The sequence below is a fragment of the Lytechinus pictus genome, chromosome 16 (genome assembly GCF_037042905.1).
Source record: "Lytechinus pictus isolate F3 Inbred chromosome 16, Lp3.0, whole genome shotgun sequence".
Classification (NCBI taxonomy): domain Eukaryota; kingdom Metazoa; phylum Echinodermata; class Echinoidea; order Temnopleuroida; family Toxopneustidae; genus Lytechinus; species Lytechinus pictus.
Genome location: NC_087260.1, coordinates 28,133,694 through 28,156,762, shown reverse-complemented (window position 1 = coordinate 28,156,762; position 23,069 = coordinate 28,133,694). Strand labels below are relative to the sequence as shown.

Below are 23,069 nucleotides of genomic sequence, written 5' to 3'. Positions count from 1 at the left end.
CAAAGCATCTTCAAATTATGTGGCTTTATGAGAATGCTACAGATAAAAACATTGAAATTTCAGAGTTACACCATATATTGTGAAAATGACCATACATGTACTCCTGAAAACTGTTTTATTACTGCTGATTTCATATAACTGATTTGGCCAAGAAGACATGTTAGAAAGACTTTATACAAAAAACAAAAGAAAATAACTAGATGGATTCTCGACTGCACACAGTCGAAATTTATGCCTCCGCCATTGCCACTAGATCAGAAATATGTTGCACAGGTAATTTCCCATAAATCTTCAAATTTGTTCTATTCTTTTTATATTAAATAATTTATGCCTTATCCCAACATAAATAAACACTGAATGTTCAGTGCATGTTTGAGCTGCTAAGAAATTTTTTTACAGGCTCGGGTAGGAATCGAACCCACGACCTTCTGGTTATCAGACAGGCGTCATACCACTTGACCACCGAGAAGCCCGATGGCTGGTAGCTGGTTTGATTCACATAATAGCAGCAGGTACAGTACTGTGTTGATATATCACATAATAGCAGCCAATAGCCATCGGGCTTAATTCCTGGTGGTCTAGTTGTATGACGCCTGTCTAGTAACCAGGAGATCGTGAGTTCGATTCCTACCATAGCTGGCCTGAACATTTGGTGTTCACTTATATTTGGATAAGGCAAAAATTATTCAATAAAATTAAATCTACCCAACGGAAAACCTTGATTGATATTTTCTATTATCATATTGATCACTCTCATATATGCATCCAAGAACCATTAATATTGAATCTACAAGCAATTGTGACAAGAGACATGAACTCTTAGACCTTTGAACTTCTCAAGTCAATGTCATAATGTACGCATTGTCCATATTTGAAATTGATCTATCGAAGTCTTTGGTTTATCACAAGAACAATTTCATGCATACACTGACCTACAATCAAACTTGATATATGAAAATAATTTTTAGTATTCATAAAACACAAGAAAATTACTAAATGGATAAAAAAGTTGTAAGTATATGACCTTTGAACTTGGCCCTGCAACCCCCCCCCCCTATATCAAGCATATATGTACCAAGTTTGGAGTTACTTCCTCTAACATTCCTTTAGTTACACAAGAACAAGATATTTTAAGGCATACTGACCTCTGTGACCTTTGACCATGTGACCCCAAAATCCAATCAGATCATTCTCCCTCTATTATGTATATAAAGAATGTACCAAGTTTGAAGTTATTAGCTCCAATGGTTAAGTTATCACAAGAACAGGACATTTTAAGGTATATAACGACCTCTGTGACCTTTCACCTGTGACCATAAAATCAAAACAAAGTATTATCCCCCCAGGATATACCCTCATACCAAGTTTGATGTAAAACCACTCCACGGTTCTTGAGATTTCGACAAAACAAAACGGGACGGACGTACGGACGACCCGAAAACGTAATGCCTCCGGCCACTTCGTTGGAGGAGGCATAAAAAATCATAAATATTCTAAATAAATTAAGAGTTAGCACAGATATGTCAAGCTTAATTAAGTATGGAATGCAGAATGATGTCATATACTCCTGAAAACTGTTTTTTTTTTTGCTGTTGATCTTATAAGATTTGGTTTGACTGAGAAGACAAGGTAGAAAGACTATATGTATATACAAAAAAAAAATCCCTGAATAAACTAAATAAATTAATGTACTTTTCACACACAGAGGTAGCACAGATATGGCAAGATTAAAGGACAAGTCCACCCCCCCAAAAAAAAAAAAATTAAAAAAACTTGATTTGAATAAAAAGAGAAAAATTCAACAAGCATAACACTGAAAATTTCATCAAAATCGGATGTAAAATAAGAAAGTTATGACATTTTAAAGTTTTGCTTCATTTCACAAAACGCTTATATGCACACCTCAGTCGGTATGCAAATGAGGGAACTGATGACATCACTCACCCACTATTTCTTTTGTATTTTATTATATGAAGTATGAAATATTTTGATTTTCTCGTCATTGTCATGTGAAATGAAGTTTCATTCGTCCCTGAACACGTGGAATTCAATTATTTTAACATTTTGTGCTTCAGGCAAGGAGGTCCTAATCATCAAATTCGTAAAAATTGAAATATTGTATAATTCAAACAATAAAAAACAAAAGAAATAGTGAGTGACATCATTGGCTCACCTAGTTGTGCATATCACTGTTTTGTTGAAAATAAGCGAAACTTTAAAATTTCATGCTAGTTTGATTTTTCTCTATTTATTCAAATCAGTATTTTCCTGGGGTGGACTAGACCTTTAATTTGAAGATTAGAGACATTGAGTCAAATTTTCAAAAACAGTCAATGAAACATACACTACTCAATGCATCCTCTTCCCAGTGATACATGCTAGCAGGTTTTACATCCATATTTCATACTGTTAAGGTGACATTGCATTAACAAAGATATTACCTGAATTTCACAAATTTACTTTCGAGCTACATATTCCAAAATATATCCAGATCATCTCCTATAGTGGTACATGTTAGCACCAAGTTTCACATTTATATTTCAAATTGTTAAGGTGACAATGTGTTTAAACAAATAAATTTCACAAATTGACCTTTGACCTACATATTCCAAAATCCATTCAAATCGTCTTCCTAATGATGGTACATGTTAAACACCAAGTTTTTACATCCATACCTCAAGCTGTTTAGGTGATATTGCTTTGACAAGAAAATAACCTGAATTTTACATACAAGGACCACATATGAAGTTCACACCTTACGCAGTCTTGAATAAATTAAGTTTATGAGCAAGTTTGGATAATCCATGTGGAGTTAGAAGTTTCCAATACATTCTGTAAATCACTGTAATAGGGAAACATTGAGTAAGCAACTCTGTCAACGTCCGTCAGCATTCAATCAATCTCGGGATATTCAGTATATTTCCAAATCTGGTGAGAAAACTCTGCATAGATTACCTGATCCTCATCAAAGAGCCAAGGATACTTCAGTCGGTCATCAGTGATCCTTGGCCGAGGGACAGAATTTATGATCCATGCCCTTCTGTCTGCCAGTGTCTTCTGCATGCAGAACTCAACTCTCTTGAAGTCTGGCTGCCTTTTTTTCAGTGCTCATCCACTCTATGTGCCTTGCAACGGTGTCAGATTTGGAAAGAATAAACAATTATACTTAAAAAAAGAAAAAACAAAGAATAAAAAATTATACTTAAAAAAGAAAAAACAAATAGATTTAGAATCCTCATTCATTTAGTTTCTGTCAAATCACTTTTCATCCGAGTCCTTAATAGATATTTACAGCAAATTTTACTATAATAGCAAGTTTTATGCAACGACACGCCAGTCTTGTTGCCAAAGACAAGAACAGAAAAGCTCCACTTGGTCACACTTTCCGACTATCTGTCACAAACACACTGTACCAGTTAACATCTGGTGAAAGACCATAGCAGAACCATATACATGCGAATTAGACTAAAAAATTAACTTTAGGTAAAATCTAACAGAGAAATGCATTACAAAATGTCACAACAATGTAGCCACTGTAAGATTCCTGCATCAATATTGATACTCAAACATTAGTAAGTTATAATGCAAGAAATATTCTCATATTTTATGCATTTACTCACATTTACTTAATTCATCAACTCTTAAGGTGCCCCATACACGTTTAAAGCGTTTTTACTGGCCAAGTTCTAATCCTCTTTAATAATCCTTCTGGTTGAGTCTCATATATAACTATGTCATGTGAAAAAGAGAAATGCCTTTAAGTTTGGCCATTATCAAGTAATATATTTATCTAGAAGGATGAATCAATTGCCAAAGAAATTAAATGGCATGCACTTGGGCAAGACGGGGCAAGACTATGGCACATTGAGAGTTAATTGGGGTTTCTGTTTGGTACCAGATACTTACTCTCCACCATTCACCAGTTGCTGTGCACCGAGGACCACAGGTAGTTTGTAATTTTTACTCTCAATGGCCCTGTCACAAGTTCGTCCTCTTCCATGTCTGCAAAATCGTAGAATTTGTCTTGCCATGTCTGCAGGAAAAATATCTTCTTCTTTCACTCCAAATGTTGTGAACACCACCCTAAGCAGCTCCTGTTTTGAGGTCTCCTCTGACTTGTTGGTTACCAACACCCTTCTTTGATTTTGGCCATATATCAATAAAAATTTGTACCTGGAATGAAAAGTAATTGATTTTCTTACTAAACCTGAATTTTGAATAAATAATGTATGCAAAGAGCTTTCAGGATAAATGTGTGTAATCAAAAGATAATGCATGTACATGGACACAAATATTCAGTTTTTGCCTCGATGCAAGAGGCAAACAAGACATATTCCAATGTTTGTCTGGGTTTGGTGATACATATTCCATTCATTTATCTTTTTTTCTAGTATTAGTTTCCTGTCTTCGAATATTAGTAAAATTGAAGGGATGGTCCAGGCTGGAAATATTTATATCTCAATAAATAGAAGAAAATTTACAGAGCAAAATGCTAAAAATTTAATCAAAATCGAATAACAAATAAAGTTTTCGAATTTCAAATGATATTATTCCGGTGAAACAGTTCTAGGCATGTCTTTATGAATATTCATTAGGTTGGCTGGTGATGTCATATCCCCACTTGTTCTTTTGTGTTTTATTATGTGAAATTTGGTTTAATAAAAAAAATTGCTACCAAGAACTAAAACAATTGGATTGACAACTGATTAAGTGGACTAGTTATTTATTGCCTCAACTTATTTCATCATAATGGAGACACATCATTTACACATGTATGAAAAAATGAAACATTTACGATGTCATGTAAGGACATAAGAAAAAAATTGAGATGTGACATCATCAGCCCACCTATTGAATATTCATGATGATGTGCATATTCCAAAAAATATTGATAAACTTTGAAAATCAATAACTTTGTTATTTGATATCCAAGTTTGATGAAATTTTCAGCATTTTACTCTGTGAATTTTACTCCATTTATATACTTTTAGATATAAATATTTTCAGCCTGGACCATCCCTTTAACTTCCCGCTACCAGGAAAGAAAATTGTATTGTAGTCTATTAAAAATTTTGATTCGAAATTAAGATACAGTACTATTACGACACAACGGTCCAGCGATGGTATTTCCATTTTTCATCACATGAAATTTCATTCATTTCATAATAACCAACCATACTTAAAATTCATACAAATTTCAGACAATTCCACTATTAGTGACACATATGGAACAACACTTCCTAAATTAATAACTTAACCCATTTGTGACGAAATTCCACATTACGTGGTTTGGCCTCGGATTTTTCATGAATAGTTGTAGGGCCTATATATGAAAATACCAAGGAGACTCGAAAGTAAACACTAGAACTATTGGCATTACTTTTCTTTTGGTAACAATCATCGCCGCTATGGCTAGGGAAATGCGCATATCTTTCAGTTGTGTACAACTGTGTAGATCTACTATCGTAATGTGCATGCATGCTGTAGAAATCGTCGAAACAAGGAGCCAGCCACGTTCCCACAACCACACTCTGAACTTACCAAAAAAACAAACAGATTTTCACATGGAAAAACATATACAGACATATGAATTGTACTCCCGCTTAAAAATAAAGGATTTATTAAAACATACTACTTTGCAGCTAGCTGATCCATTGATCAAGTATTACTAATTAAAATGAGGACTAATTAACCCGCAGTAGCAGAGTCTGTAGCCTAGGCCTAGAGACTAGACCCATAAAAAAAAAAAGAATACAGATCAGTGGACTGAATGCTGTTGCCGTTCAAAAGTATAACATTAATTAGGACCACCGACACCGTACTCTAACTGTTAACGTAAACTTTAAAAAGTTAAAGTATAGATCTAGCCTAGATCTAGACCCTAGTCGATAGTCTAACGTTAATTAAGCCAGTAGGAGATCTAGTACAAATTTTTTCTTCATACTCGATGGCAGCCAACAAGTTTTTTTTTCAGGTAGGCCAAGCGCTAGCCTAAGTTAGGCCTAGGCTAGGGCCGGGACTAGGCTACGAGTACGACGTGTTCCACCATAATAATAAATCTAGTCCAAAGGCAAAGTCCAAGGCAAGCTCAAGCTAGCCTATAATATATAGGCCTAGCCATAAATAACTTTTAGGCCCTACAATGTAGCCAGCCCCAATGCCTGGCTTCAACTTCAAGTTGAAGTCAGAATACATTTCTAGACCCATGCAACACTCCTAATCAAAATAAATGCAGCAACATTACAGACTAAGGCAAACTCTTGAAATAATCCACTGCACTGACAGTGACACTGCCTGCTGCAGAGTGCAGTACCGTACGGTATACTACTCGGGCTTGGTACGGTACGCGCACAATCCGCCGAGTGTTCAATTTCCGAGTCATGCAAGGCCAAGGAGGTGCCAGGAGTGGACTAATTCACGAGAATGCCCAACAGATTACTGATTAGATAAGCTTACTTACCGTTAACTATCTCCTGACAGTTCCATAATTTGTCTGTTCTCCTATAGTTTCAGTTAAAAAATTAGTTGAATGCAGTTAATTGCCTGAATTTCATGAACTTGAAGCTTAGCTAGCCCTTGGCCTTCGAAGCATTAAGCTGATTGTATCTGCACGGCGTACGTGTGTGTGTGCATTTGTCTATGGTGTGTATAGCATACATGTGCGGGTTGTGCGTTACACATGTGGTACTAGTACATCGACGTGACGCGCATAAAAAAAAAGGCGCGAAAATGAGCGGGAGGGGTGGGGGGGGGGGGCAGGCGGGGAATGCGCGAAATTCGTGTTGAACACAATTATAAAGTAGACAGGTTCAAAATGACAAATAATATATATGTACGTATAGACAGACAATGTTTAGTGACTGGGCAGACATATTTTGAAATTATACAAAAAGATAATATAGTCCTATTAAAAAAAAAAAAACACACGTACAGCGGCCACCCCCGGCCCGACTATCTTCAAGATCAACAACAACGGCCCTGCTTAGTTAGTAATTCAGGTCGCAGGCCTTTATAATTTTAGTCATGCCTTTGGATGGCCGAAAGTTAGTCGTACAACATTATGAGGTGCACGTATGCCTCATTTAGTCACTGAAACCACAAATGGTGTTAGTCAAGCCTGTCTTTTTACGAAATACGAGTAATGAAAAACCTTCGTTAGTCCACAGCTGAGTTAGTCGTGACAAGCTTTATAGGCCCAGACTAACAAAGTTAGTACCTTGGTAAAACGAGAATTTAATCATGGTTTTGTAACCAATGTTTTTACACTTTCATTAAACCACGGTTAAAACCATGGTTATATAACAATCATTTTCAAACTATCATAAAACCATGGTTAAAATCATGGTGTATAACCGTCGTTTTCAACCTTGGTAAAACGCAAATTTAACCATGGTTTTGTAACCACTGTTTTTACACTTTCATTAAACCACGGTTAAAACCATGGTTATATAACCATCATTTTCAAACTATCTTAAAACCATGGTTAAAATCATGGTTTATAACCGTCGTTTTCAACCTTGCTAATACGAATGTTTAACCATGGTTTTGTAACCACGTACTGTTTTGACACTTTCATTAAACCACGGTTAAAACCATGGTTATATAACCATCATTTTCAAACTATCATAAAACCATGGTTAAAATCATGGTGTATAACCGTCGTTTTCAACCATGGTAAAACGGAAATTTAACCATGGTATTGTAACCACTGTTTTTACACTTTCATAAAACCACGGTTAAAACCATGGTTATATAACCATAATTTTCAAACTATTATAAAACCATGGTTAAAATCATGGTGTATAACCATCGTTTTCAACCATGGTAAAACGGAAATTTAACCATGGTATTGTAACCACTGTTTTTACACTTTCATTGAACCACGGATAAAACCATGGTTATATAACCATCATTTTCAAACTATCATAAAACAATGGTTAAAATCATGGTGTATAACCATCGTTTTCAACCATGGTAAAACGGAAATTTAACCATGGTATTGTAACCACTGTTTTTACACTTTCATTAAACCACGGTTAAAACCATGGCTATATAACAATCATTTTCAAACTATCATAAAATCATGGTGTATAACCGTCGTTTTCAACCTTGGTAAAACGGAAATTTAACCATGGTTTTGTAACCACTGTTTTTACACTTTCATTAAACCACGGTTAAAACCATGGTTATATAACCATCGTTTTCAAACTATCTTAAAACCATGGTTAAAATCTTGGTTTATAACCGTTGTTTTCAACCTTGCTAAGACGAATGTTTAACCATGGTCTTGTAACCAATGTTTTTACACTTTCATTAAACCACGGTTAAAACCATGGTTATATAACAATCATTTTCAAACTATCATAAAACCATGGTTAAAATCATGGTGTATAACCGTCGTTTTCAACCTTGGTAAAACGGAAATTTAACCATGATTTTGTAACCACTGTTTTTACACTTTCATTAAACCACGGTTAAAACCATAATTATATAACCATCATTTTCAAACTATCATAAAACCATGGTTAAAATTATGGTGTATAACCGTCGTTTTCAACCATGGTAAAACGGAAATTTAACCATGGTATTGTAACCACTGTTTTTACACTTTCATTAAACCACGGTTAAAACCATGGTTATATAACCATCATTTTCAAACTATCATAAAACCATGGTTAAAATCATGGTGTATAACCGTCGTTTTCAACCATGGTAAAACGGAAATTTAACCATGGTATTGTAACCACTGTTTTTACACTTTCATTAAACCACGGTTAAAACCATGGTTATATAACCATCATTTTCAAACTATCATAAAACCATGGTTAAAATCATGGTGTATAACCGTCGTTTTCAACCATGGTAAAACGGAAATTTAACCATGGTATTGTAACCACTGTTTTTACACTTTCATTAAACCACGGTTAAAACCATGGTTATATAACCATCATTTTCAAACTATCATAAAACCATGGTTAAAATCATGGTGTATAACCGTCGTTTTCGACCATGGTTAAACAGAAATTTAATCATGGTATTGTAACCACTGTTTTTACACTTTCATTAAACCACGGTTAAAACCATGGTTATATAACCATCATTTTCAAACTATCTTAAAACCATGGTTAAAATCATGGTGTATAACCGTCGTTTTCAACCTTGGTGAAACGGAAATTTAACCATGGTTTTGTAACCACTGTTTTTACACTCTCATTAAACCACGGTTAAAACCATGGTTATATAACCATCATTTTCAAACTATCTTAAAACCATGGTTAAAATCATGGTGTATAACCGTCGTTTTCAACCTTGGTAAAACGGAATTTTAACCATGGTATTATAAATACTGTTTTTATGCTATCATAAAACCATGGTTTAAATCATGGTTTTATAACATTGATTTCCAACCTTAGTAGAACGGGAGTTAAACCAAGGTTTCCTAACCATTGTTTTTATACTACTGTGAAACCATGGTTACAACCATGGTTAAATTACTATTGTTTTTTTCACCAAAGTAGAACGATGATTTTGTCATGGTTTTATAACTATTGTTTTTTAACTTTCTTAAAACTGTGGTATAATGATGGTTTTATAACCATGGTTTTAAAATCGTCATAAAATGACATTTTTATCATGTTATTATAACTATGGTATTTTAACAATGGTATTACCACACTTCCGCCACACATTTACCTTGGTTATGAATTTAAAACCATGGACTACCATCGATCCATTGTAAAACCGCCCCTAACCATGGTTATACCATGATTACGGTTGTAAAACCATGGTTTTTTTTTATAAGGGTAGGCCTACATAGAAATAGATTATTTTTATATAAATAGGCGAAAAATGAAATTTCAATTCAAGAAACAAAATATGACACCGGGATATGACATGAGATTTCACAGCAGATATTTCGAAGAAAAATAGCCACAATAATATCATAAAAACTTAACTTATATTTGTCTGCTTGCTTGTTCTATTTTGGTATATGTATTTTCCTTTCAGAGGAAAAGTTATGAAAGATAATCTTGAATCAAATCGATATCAGCCACTAAAATTTAAAAACACAGTTTCTCCGAAGCCGATTTTTTGACGTCATTATAGCCCCGCCCCCTTTCATGAAACCGGTCTTCCCTCCGTACGCTTGGCCGGATCTTTTCCCGCAATTCGATTGTCAATAGGTGTTTGTTTTGTGGTGGCCTTGGAATGTCGATTTGCGTGTATAAATCGGAATATATCGGTCCTCGTAATACTTGCATACTGTGCAGCCGGTGTAAACTAACTGCGGAACTTCGTTGGTATTTTCCACTGCTGTGCTAGTTTTCTCGATCTGTCACATCGATTCATTGTATGGACTATACTTACATGACTTATGTGTTATTTTGTCCGGATAAAAATATAGCAGAATCGTAAGAAGATATTGGGAGCGCGAAGTGCAAGTGGGAGGTAAGTTTATATACCAAAACAACTTGCATTGATTAGAACCTGCGATATATTACCATATTCATGCATGGAGGTAGAATTCCTGATCGTATGACTGTTTAATAATCTTCCTATATGGGAGCGTAAATCAGGCCTATTATTATATAAACGCATATTATAATGTGGGACCATCAGGGCCAGCAAGAGATCAAACACAGTTATAAAAACTATTCAGGGGAAAAAAGTTGTAATGTTTGAACAGGAGTTTCCCCCAACACGACCACCATTATGATACCCCAATAACCCCGTGGTAATGCAAAATGAGTACATGTATGCTTATAAGTACCGTATACGCTCTAGGATCATAGAGCCTGAGGCTCAAGTACGACTATACTCAAGAGGACTGTACTCAACGGAAGAAGAAGAGGCGCATGCAAAATTTTAAATGGGGTGTAGAAAAAAAAACTGCCATTGATACCATGTAATTTTCTTGTTAACTTCAACCTTGTTATTCTGCAGTAGGCTATATGAATGATGTATGTTTTTCCCCAGAAAAATGTTGATTTGAATAAAAAGAAAAAATCAAACTTACAAAACGCTGACCATTTCATCAAAATCGGATGTAAAATAAGAATGTTATGACATTTTAAAGTTTTGCTTGTTTTATCAAAACAGTGATAATAATTATGCGCAACTCAAATGAGAGTCGATGATGTCCCTCACTCACTATTTCTTTTGTTATTTATTGTTTGAAGTATACAATATTTCATTTTTTATAGATTTGACAATAAGGACCAACTTGACTGAATCATATTGTATTAAACAATGTTCATTCCACATGTTCAGGGAGGAATTAATCGTTGTTTCACTTGACAATGAGGAGAAAATTAGAATATTTCATGTAATAAAATACAAAAGAAATAGTGTGTTGATGATCGACGTCATCAGACTCCTCATTTGCATACAGACAAGGATTTGCATATAACCGTTTTGTGAAATTAAACTTTAAAATGTCGAAACCTTCAGTGCTATGCTTGTTGGATTTTCTCGTTTTAGTCAAATCAACTTTTTGCTGGGGCGGACTTGTCCTTAAAATATTTTCGTCTCGTTATCACACATTTTAGCAAATGTGAGTGAGTGTAGGGGGGGGGGGTGAATATGCTGAATCGGAAACACAATAAGATTTTTTTTTACAAATTTACTGTAAACAGTTCATCGGCCCCTGCATACAGACTGGCTAGGATTTTACATACTGTTTGACGAAAAGCAAAACGTTATTTCTTACTCTAGCTACTTCCAAAAGTGAAGGGGGGTGGGGGAGCCAAAATGTGTAGGAGATGACCATGTTAAAAACAAACACAGTCATGTTTACATTTTTGTACACGCCTATTTTGGTGGTTCCTGCATACAGACTGGCCAGGATGTGTGCATAACAGTTTTGAGAAAAAAAAGCGAAATGTAATTTCTTATTCTAAATCTGATTTGGATGATTTTTTTCTAGTGTTGCTATGCTTGTTTGATTTTTCTCTATCCATTCAAATAAATATATTATGGTAGACTTTTCAACTTTCTTCTACATAGTTTGCAGAAGCGATGACCCCCCCCCCTTGCTAAGTGTTATAAGGAAAGAAAAGAAGCAGAAGTCTGACAGACAGCTAGATTACCCACCCCCCCCCCCCTCCCCCATGGAATAAGGAAAGTTGTCTGAATTGGAAGCGTATATGAGCTGAAATTACAGTTAGATGTACAGTGCGTATCAAAAAAAAGTTTACACTTAGAAAAAATCCTGTAAAATTATACATTTGTAATATTGATTTGATTTTTGATTTATTTTATTTCCACATTTCTAAACAAAAAACAAAGAATATACAAGTATAACATTTTTTTTCAATATTACATAATAAGCAAATATTTTTTTAAACATAATGAATAATGCACATAAATCATTATAAAATATCAACTGTACTGTGAAATTATATATCTATATACATTTTCTTTAATTACTGAACATATATATAGAAATGTGGGAGACCTCCATCCTGAAGATGTTTCCACATTATAACATTGGTACAGATCCATTTAAGCAAATGACGATATAACTGTCGAAAAATATTTCCGCTTGAGTGAGCACCCCTTATACTTTTGAAAAGTTAGTGAAAAATGATTTGCGCAGAACTTTCAAATAGTTATGCGAATAAAAGTAGACCTTAATCATGAAGAACAAGTTGAATTTATCTATTAAAATTGATTTGAAGATATCTTTTACCTTTTAAAACTTTTTTCCTTGCCCAAAACACTTCGAAGAGTGCTTTGCGCCCCATCCCACTCCCCCACACACTGAGGCAATCGTGACGATATTTGCTTTACACTGAGCTGTGATTTACATGAAATGGCTTAGGCTTGATTTTCATTTTGTTAATCATTGTAAAGCTTGGAAAAGGTGTGGAGAAACAAGAATTAAATAAAAATGAAATGTAAACCCACTATAAATGATAAAAACTTAGTGAAAAAATGCTAGAGATGTCTGATATAAACTTTTGTTCAGATTTAGTTATGTCCTCAGATCCAGCTGGCACAAAAAGGGTAAAGGTTGTGCTTACTAAGTGTTGAAATTTCAATTTGGGTGGCAAAATTGTTACAAAATGCTTGAATGTATCCGTCTAATTTCTATTGACTAAAAGTGCAAGGGAAATGTATGAGAAATGTTTCGCAGGTGAGTGGTATATATTGAGCGTTTGGAATAGGGAAATAATACGTCTTTATATTTTCTGTTCGATGGTATACCACACCGTAACCACGTTTATTTCCGCATCTTATTAATCTTCTCTCCCATCGCCTACTTATAAACAATATTAAAGGGGTACTCCAGGTCAAGGAAAAAAAACCTATGTGATAGAATAGGGAAAAAGAGAAGTAAAAAAGCAAAACATTGATAATTATTTCATCAAAATTCAATGAAAATATATAGGTTGTATATCATTGCAGTTTGTATAGATCTTTGCACGCCATAATTATAATCGAGCTGATATTTTTTTTGTAATAATGTCTTCCCCACACCGAAGTTTTTCTTGAATATTTCTTTGAATGAAATTTAACAAAAATATTTCACTTTCTACTTCTATATGAATTGGAAAAAAAGATTGGCCACTTGCATACAGTTGTCAGATTACCAATGCTGCAAATTATATTTATTACAAAGTAATGCAAGGAAAACTTACGAGGAGTTTTCACAATTTGTTATTAGGTCATAAGAAGACGAAATTAGAGTGGTGGCAAAATGATTAACCCCACAATTTCATATGACGAAATTTAGGCTCCTATAACAACTGTTTCACTAAAATAATGCCAAACTTAAAAAAAAGTTAAATAACTTTAATAGTTTTCATCAAATTTTTATAAAATTTCATTATTTCGCTTCTGTCATTTTTACTCTGATTCAAATCACATTATTTTCGGCTGTAAGAACTATACAATTACTGTTTCTCACCTTGCTTATCTATCTATACCAGTTTATTATACAGGATGGTTCTGTCTATGTTTTCACAGAAATGATTGATTGTGCTAGAAAAGATGCCGCTTTTCAATATACACCATTTTCAACCCTGATTTTCATGAAGTGATATAGATATCTAACCTTATGAAATATGCCGGTAGGGAAGAGCTTCGCTGCGTGGGTCGGCGTGATAAAAATAATTCTTTATCACAACACTTATTTTGTGGAATGGAATATTGTAATTTGAATACATGATACGGCCAGTCTTCAAAACATTGTATATACTGTAGTTATAGGAAGTCATTTTATCTTACATCAATATAGGTATAGGGGTTTTCTAAGGAGGATATATATTTTATTAAATAAGAATCTCTATGAACACTCTGCATATAAGGTATAATATTAATATAGATTATGAAGCGACGCATTGTTTCCACTCTTATCTTGTACACCAGTCGTGATTTTTCACATAAAATTTAGTTAACTTCATTGGCGTATAGATGGGGGGGGGGGCCTTGGGTGCCATGTTGTTCCCCCAAACCTCTACGATCGAGTAATAGGAGAAAATAAGTAAAATGAGGGGAAATAATGGAATATGATTATGATGTTATCAAATTTATCGTCAAAATCATTCTCAATATTAGTTTTCGTATCATTAAAGCTCATTTATTTTTGCTCGCGAGTGACATTTTTATAAATTTTGCGCCACGCGCCACGTTTGCCTTTTTTACTCATTACACTGGATACGGGCTTACCTTTTTTTCGAATCATTTCAAATGACTGATGTATACGTGCAAAGTGAAAAATCACCTTTTTCCGTTTACTCCGTATTTTCGTTATGTTTTCAAGATGTGAAAAAATGAAGAGGAGAAAGGGGTGAATAGATGGGGGAGGAAAGGATGAACAATAGAGTATTAAAATGAGAGGTCTTGGCTGTGTATCTATATAAGACCATATGATCAAATTTAGAATAATATGACATCAAAATTGCCATCCCCTACCCCCCCCCCCCCCCACCCATGAACATATCCTGGGCCCACTCCTCCCTATACCTTTCCCTAATTTCAGTATGCCATAATGTGTGTTGGCTGCATAGAACTAATTAGACGAAGAGTAGGAAGAATAATGCTGACAATGATATAAACTCCAGGGGCGGATCCATGATTTTCTAAGGGGGGGGGGGACAGGCATTTTTGTACAGGATTTTTTTTTACAAGAAAAAACAAAAGAGATTTTCCTTACCGAATCGAGGTAATTATATTCCAGGAAAAAATTGACAGGCAAAAAAAGTCCTCAGTAATAATAATAATAATAATAATCCGCTTTTATATAGCGCTTAATACATCGGAACGACGTGTCTAAGCGCTTTACAGATGTATTATTATCATGCATGACGTGTAACAGTAACAAATCCATGACATGTAACAGTAACAGATTCATGACATGTTGTTGTACCTTTCAAGGGGAGGGGGAAGCACGGGAGGGATATGCCCCTTTCCCCCTGGATCCGCCACTGATACACTCGTTGCTGAATTATCGCCCCTGACGCACTGTGACTGGTTTGTTACGTCACGATATGCAATCGGTGATAATGTTCAGTGTAAAAGAAGATATATAATTGGGATAGTGAAATACAAAACATAATTATTACGCTCTTCAGTTGGGAATCCAGGATTCATAAAGAAGTGGGGCACATTTTTTGAAGAACATGAAATTAGGAACAAAAAAGGGACCATTTATCATATACTGCACTCCGACACTTTTTGACAAGAAAAACTGGAGGTGCTACACCTTTTTTAAGAAAAATAAATGGGAAACGAATAAGGGGGCCATATCTTTATATGATGCACTTCTGTTTCCCGATACCCTTTCACAATAAAAAGGGCCCGCCACTTTTATAGGTAAAACAATATTGGCAAGCGCCCCCGCCCCCTGGATCCGCCCTGCTCTAGACAGGCATTAGTTGTTTGGTCTTCGTGTTCTGCAGGAACTAGGTAAACTGTTTGCCCCACGAAATCGTGATGAACTACTGGCTACTGGTGCTATAAGTGACATCTTTTGTTGATTTTGGTTGTAGAATGTATTTGCTCAGTCTCTGTTTCTCGTGATGATATCCTAATATTTGCTTAAGTTTTCTTATCTCTTTGAAGGCATGATCTAATCTGAGCGTGATGCAAACATAAGTTATAAATCAATAATGAAAATAGATATGAATTATAAAATAACATCGAGAGTGCTCAAACGATTTTGTCAAAGGAATGTACGGTATTTGGACAATTGGTCAATTTATGAATTTGTATTTTGTAATATTTATTCATTTTCCGTTTAATGATAATCCCTGACGACTTTGGTAGAGGGCGTACCCAAATGCTGCATGCGGGAGACGTGTATTCCATTTCTAAAATACCCGCCTGTTTGATTGGTCAAGAGTAAATCATGTGAATTTTCGTGATAAATTGTAGTTTCGCCAATCAATTTCATGATGAAGTTTGTGTTATATATAGAGCTCGTGTACCTTATTCCATAGAGTAACAAAATGCGCTATCAATTTTTGGAGCACTGTATGATCGAAATGAATTTTTGTTGTATAAAATTATACTAGTAGTTATCAAGCAGACCAAAGAACCGTAAATAGATGAGTATTACATTACCAGGGACGTTCCTGGTATTACCCGAACACTTCCCGACGCGCCGCAAGATCTTATGGGCACCAGTTCTTCAAATTATGTTGTAAATTTGGCAAATTTTCTCACTTTCTCTCTCTCTCTCTTTCTGTTTTTAGATAAGGTCATTCCTAAGTTTTTTTAGTTAAATTTCATTGTCGGATAGTCACCTGCTGGTTTCAGAAGATCGACTTGACATCGCTTCCGCGGATTTTATTTGCAAACTGGAAAGAGATTTTTTTTTCTTTGAAAGTGATATTTTACCCCAATCAACCTCAAGAATGATGATCTGGGGCCCGTAACACAAAGCTTAGCAATGATCGTAGCACACTTTTTTACGATTGATTCCATTGACTTCAATGTACAATCAATCGTAAAAATCAAGCATACGATTAATCGCTAACCTTTGTGTTACGGGACCCTGGATGTGAAAAAAATAAAAGAGTAAATTGAGGTAGTGATCCCCGGGCAACAATAGAATTTGAAGAGGTTATTCAGTGCAATACACCAAAGGCGTAGGCTGAGGGGGGGGTGCACTGGGTGTACATGCACTCTCCCGCTGAGGCAGAGGAGTTCCGACACCCCCTGGCAAGCAAAACGAAATTTGTACCCCTTCTGCTTTCAACAGCTGTCTGATTTTCCAAACTTTAGTTCACCTCCCCAAGATGTGCACCCCATACCCCTTAAGTTACACCTCTCCAGGATGTGCACCTCCCCATGCTCAAACCAGCCTTCGCCCTTGTACACTATCATATAACTTTGGCATGTACTCTCTTTTGGGGACTTGCTGAATCAGCAAACACAAATTATCAAAAATCAAACGTGATTCGAATTCTTACTTGTTGAGTGATTAACAGTCAAAGTTGTGTTTTAACACTTGATTGACCGATTATACAACTGACTCTTATTCTTATTATTTGCATTTTAAAAACTTTATTCTTAATTTTCACAGCACATTAATGATTTCCTTTCATTTGTATATTACTCATGCTAGGTTGGTGGATGGTGCAGTGATGGATTACCTACATACCGATTTACTAAGCAACATGCGGGAAGGTCTTCTGGACACTTGTCGACATCATATCCATTGTCTCTCCAGTCACCTCAAACACTCTACCAATGGTCTCTACCATCTGGGCCAACGGCTGAACGAGAAAGTCAGTATCCGCAGCCGAAGGCTACTCTACAAACCACCCACAGAAGACGATGTTGTCAACCAAGCCAAAGTCCTTTGCAGGGACTATGCCTACGCAAAACTCAGAAAACACAAACTCATCTCTCGCGACATCTACGGAAAGGCTAGTATGAAGCGAGGTGCCTACCAACTCCAATTCTTGAGGCAGAAAACGGATAAGGAAGCACAGTCGAGTCAAGTGAAAAATGGGTTTCGTGATTCCGGTATAGGGCCATCGGATGTGTCTAAGGAACTCATAAAGGTAGCCACAGAATTTGAAAGATGCTTCCCTTATTTGTATGAAGACATTGCCGATCAGTTACAACTCAATTTCCAGTCCTCCACCAATATTCAGAGTGTCTACAATACAGTCGGGGCGGATATTTTCAGGAAAGGTACTTCTAACAATTTGTTGGTTCACCGTAGACAGTTCAGACCGTAGCTCTGTCGTTACTTCTAATATTTTAGTAATAGGGATATAAGGTCATGAATCTAATTGATGGCCATGGTAGATGAGAGATCAATGCCTTTTCATGTAACGGATATTTGACCAAAGCATCCTACCTAACTTGTTGTCCCTGATAAACTTAACTATTCTTTGATACTTCCTTATATACCGTACTACCATAGTAGCAACATTCATTTCGATGATCTGATCACTTTGATCAGAGAAATGTTCTCCATAATGATATCCTATTCCTGTGATTTCTTTTTAGGCCGCAAAAAGTCTCAAAAGTACATCACAGGAAACTGTCACGTTTGATAAAGCTACTATAAATTCCTCATTCTGAGATGTACGTGTATGCAAATACCTTGTAAATCTACCTTTGTTGTGCTGTAACAGGTATTACGTGGGCAAGAATCATAGCCCTGTACACTCTTACAGGCGCCCTCATCGTTGAGTGTGTGAAGCAAGGTCATCACAGCCAGGCTAACGCATTGGTTGATACGTTACAGAAGTTCGTTAGGAAGAGGCTGGCCAGATGGATCATTGACCAAGGAGGATGGGTAAGATATTATAATTAACCTTAAATCAATTTATAAATACTATGACATGTACCTTACCACCATTTTGCGGTTGTGCCATGCAGCAAAGGTTCGACAAAGTGCCCGTTGTTTCTTCCGGGGTGGGCGGTTAAGCAAGTTCATTGAAAAAATAGTGACCCAAAAAATCATTAAGATAGTCAATACCAGACCCCGAATTATTCCTTTGTGAATGATTGTTGTTTAGGATTTTAATGAATTATCAATAACAGATTTCAACAGATTCAAATCTGTGTTAAAACACATACCGTTTTAAGAAGCACGTGTTAGTCCTATACAAAACAAGAATTCTTCCACACGCATATAGACTATTTATATGGACTGTATCTCTATTTATACGTCTCTAAAAAATGCTCATTAATATTATTATTCCTGATAAGACAAATTTTTTACACCGCCAGTGAGATCTCGGTATCTTTTAACAAGATAGAAAAAAGGTGTAGGGTCGATGATCCACAGCATTTATATTGCGCCATATTTCTTTTAAAAACATTCATACGCGCAGGCTCATCCAATTAAGCTAATTACTATACATCTGCCGACGTGAGTGAGTTTTAGAGACGATTTGAAGATTTCATTGTTGTCAATTTCACGGGTCTACTTTTATAATAATAACGTTTTTTGTGAAGTGGTTCTGGGAATCGAAATATAGTCTTTCGTGAATATTGTCATCAAAATACCAAAATAGAAGTATTTCCTGCCGTGATTTCTATTCCAAAATCAATATAGAATTCGGATTCCTCCAGAAAGACTATTATTTATGTAAACATGGAACGAAATTGGTCTTTCGAAACAACGTTTGTATATCCTTCCATTTATTCTATTGTATGTTATTATTTTGGTCATAGATTGGGCTGGTTGTCCACTTCCGTCAGAAGCAATCATCCATCACATTACTTCGGGTGTTAAGCTTAGCAGGGTTGATCTTTGGTGTGTTACTCGTTTTGTGGTTCCCGCGATGAAGTACTGCCAGATACCCGTCAGTTATTCCCCAGTCAGATATGGATAGATATCATGATGGGATCATAATATGCGCTGAAATCGGTCATCTGACCGTGACCAAAGAGTGTGTGTCTCGCGTCTTCCAGATGGTGACTGTTTAGTTTACAAACCATAAAAATCCACATCATTCATAGCTTCTAGTAAGTCCAATAAAGTTGTCTGCAACAACAATGTACTTTTAATACGACCCAAGTCACCGATACATTTCCGTCAAATTGACTCAATTGCGAATTTACGCCAATGGTCAAGAAAAATTCCGAGAACGCTAATTTGAACAAAAACGGAACAACCAAATCGAGTCCCCTTCCACGGATGCAGCAACGATACTTTTGTCTGTTTTCTGCATCCTGATGGAGTTATTCAGACGAAACAGAGAACAAGGCACACAACTATCTTCTACCATGCTTGTTCGTGGAAAAGTTAGCATTTTATGCATTACGTGTGTGTGCTCGCTATACCGAATTCTATTGTATTATTTGAAGTCCTCGGTATAGGGGAGTTTACGGTTCCACGACTCACGGAGGATTCAAGAACACAGTGAATATGTTGAAAAATGCCCGTCAAACGAACATGAAACCGCTGGCACGTCTTTGGCCACAATGAAAGAAGTATTTTGTCGAAAATAATTGGTGAACCGGAACAGCAGATTCGTCCTAGGTTATTGAGCTGACGGAAAATGGCAAATATTATGTTGTTTGCCTAGCGTCGAGGACGAAACTGCTTTGTTGATTCACCAACTTCCGACAAAGGCCTCAGTGTCATGAAAGGCACTTGACAATACATTATCTATGTTCCTGAATCCGTCGTGCTTTGTAGAAGCCACAACTTATCTTTATCCCATTCTGTAACGCGAACTTCATGAAGTCCTTTAATTGGAGAGTATTTTGACCAGAATATGGGAACCGGGGAACCAGGATAGTTCCTAAGAAAATTGACGAAGTAGTAATTAGAGTGATAGCAACTATTGATATGATTCCATCGGTTTCTCCTTGGTCTCGTTTGTGCAACTCTGGATATAACTGTTGGAACATAACTATGAAAATAACTTTGACTGAGTGACAGATACACGTATGATCGATGGCCACCAGGAAAGCATTTCTGGATCCCGTCTTACAAAGAGTGACGATTGATACGATCAATCTCAAGTATATGGAAATCCGTCATTGTCATAATTTTTTCTGTAGGAAATTTGCACAATGTCCTTTGAAAACAAAGAGAAGCATACCGAATTGTCAAGAAAACAGTGAATGTATGAATAAACCTCATTTCTAGAAATTGACGTTGCTGGCTTTCGAAAGTTGCGATTGATTGGATCAATCGCAACTCTTTGTAAGACGGGCCAGTAATGGTTCATTGCCGTCCATGCTGTTCATTGTTCTTGTGCAAACCCTGACATGGTTTCCCATAATACATTTCTGCCCAGCTTTGGCAAAAGGAAGCAAGTTATTGTTGTTTCTGAAACACCCTTTGTATGGTGCACGTTCAGGCAAATTTTGGGGGAGAAATGATCGTTCTATGGAAAGATGTTGAAGAAAATATGCTGTTAAATTGCATTGATACGCATTGCTCATTTACAACAAATGATACTTTTCAATTTTTGTAACATGCTTCCTTTTGCCAAACTACGGCAGATTCGCCCACCGTGTAAGTGGTGCCTTCATAGAAATCCGTCTGTCTAACGGTACGTAGTTCTATTTTGGATGACGATGATGCTATTCGTTTGACATCATTCCCTTAAGAGGATTCATACTCTTAATTTTCATACATAAGATTATATACGCAATATCTTTTATATAATATTTTTTACTTTTCATGTATTTATTTATATCGTGTCTCATGTATTAAACTAGGTACTCATATCAACGTGGTTACTTGAAGCATTATTGTATATTTCTTTATTTGTAGCTGGTCTACTAATTACAAGTATCTTTATCGAAACCCAAAGCACAATTGGAGTGATGTATGAAAAATAGGTTTTGTTATATTTTTTTTTTCTTTAAAAAAACGTGATTTGAGGTGTCAGGACCGGGCAAGAATATAATCATGTAATATGTTTTTGTTTGTTTTAACAGGGAGTTGGGAGAGATGGAGATGCGAGTCTTCCCCAACTCCCTGGTATTAAATTGTATACTATTATCTTCATACCATCCCCAAACTCTGCGAAATACGTCACTTTATCCCCCCCCCCCAATCTCTCTCGCCCTGCTGGAAAGAACACAATATCACCCAGTGTGATCACAGTGTGTTCACATAGTGGATTATGGGGAAATAATATTTACACTGTTAAAATTCTCAAATTCAACAGTGTGAACATACTTTCACACTGTGGACACCTCGACAATATGAATGTTCACAGCGTGTTCACATGGTCGACTATGTGATTCACACTGTTGAATTGCTCAAATTTTACAGTGTGAAGGAGATTTTACATTGAAATCCATCATTGTGCACATACTGTGGGACGCTGTGTCCCCCTCCCCTCTTTCATTTTCTGTCTCTCTTTCATTCTCTTTAATGTAATTGATTGAATTTATAAGAACTTTTGTATTTTAAGTGGTCAATCTTCGACACTTAAATAAAATAGTGTGTCCAGTGGAAGGTAGGGTCTCCACTGTAATCAGTCAGGTTTTGAAAATGCCATATAATTTGAAAATCAATACCAAATAGTGTCGACATAACAAACAGAATAACTCCAATATTTCTAAATTGCTTGATTAAGTCCAATCAGAACATCGACTATCAATCTTCAAAGAGTAATGTAAAAAACGCTGGAATTAACCAAGGTTAATAGAAGGTTGCTCTTCATGAATTCACTCAGTGTAATAAAACTAGATTTGCGTGAAATTTGAAATCGATATGATCAGCTAAAACTTCGTAAGTTTGATGATTGACCTACGATTAGTCTTAATCAAATTTTATGTAAGTTTTACACTTTTCACTTCACTTACAGTTCATCTACTGGTGCATTTAACTCATTCGTTGTGAGTAATTGGCACAGAGGTTTTTTTTAACTAATATTATTTTATCTATAAATTTTTCCATATTTTGTTACTTTTTATATATGAGGTTTCACAGATGCAGATTTAGAATTGAAAATATTTCTTCGATTTTTATCATGAGTATGAATAAATTTTAGTTTAAAACTCTCATTTTTGTAATTGTTTGCTATTTCGATTAAATTCACCAAATAAAGATTTTGTTATAAAAAAAATAATTGGTTGTATTTCATGTATATGTATTGTTGACATCTAAGGCTATAAACCCAAAC

At 35.6% G+C, this 23,069-nt stretch overlaps 1 protein-coding gene and 1 long non-coding RNA gene across 2 annotated transcripts; one reads left to right on the top strand and one right to left on the bottom strand.

The window, feature by feature from the left end:
* Positions 1-1,588: 1,588 nt before the first annotated feature.
* On the bottom strand, positions 1,589-6,648 carry LOC135157025 (uncharacterized). Its single transcript, XR_010296107.1, has 3 exons — positions 6,461-6,648; positions 3,907-4,173; positions 1,589-3,125 (listed from the first exon to the last, which is right to left on the bottom strand). It is a non-coding gene; the product is annotated as an uncharacterized LOC135157025 (long non-coding RNA).
* A 3,505-nt stretch (positions 6,649-10,153) lies between these two features.
* On the top strand, positions 10,154-23,011 carry LOC129279425 (bcl-2-related ovarian killer protein homolog A-like). Its single transcript, XM_054915533.2, has 4 exons — positions 10,154-10,449; positions 17,576-18,150; positions 18,600-18,763; positions 19,648-23,011. The coding sequence occupies exons 2-4, from the start codon at positions 17,595-17,597 to the stop codon at positions 19,759-19,761; spliced, it is 834 nt and encodes a 277-aa protein (XP_054771508.2). The 5' UTR covers positions 10,154-10,449; positions 17,576-17,594; the 3' UTR covers positions 19,762-23,011.
* Positions 23,012-23,069: the final 58 nt, after the last annotated feature.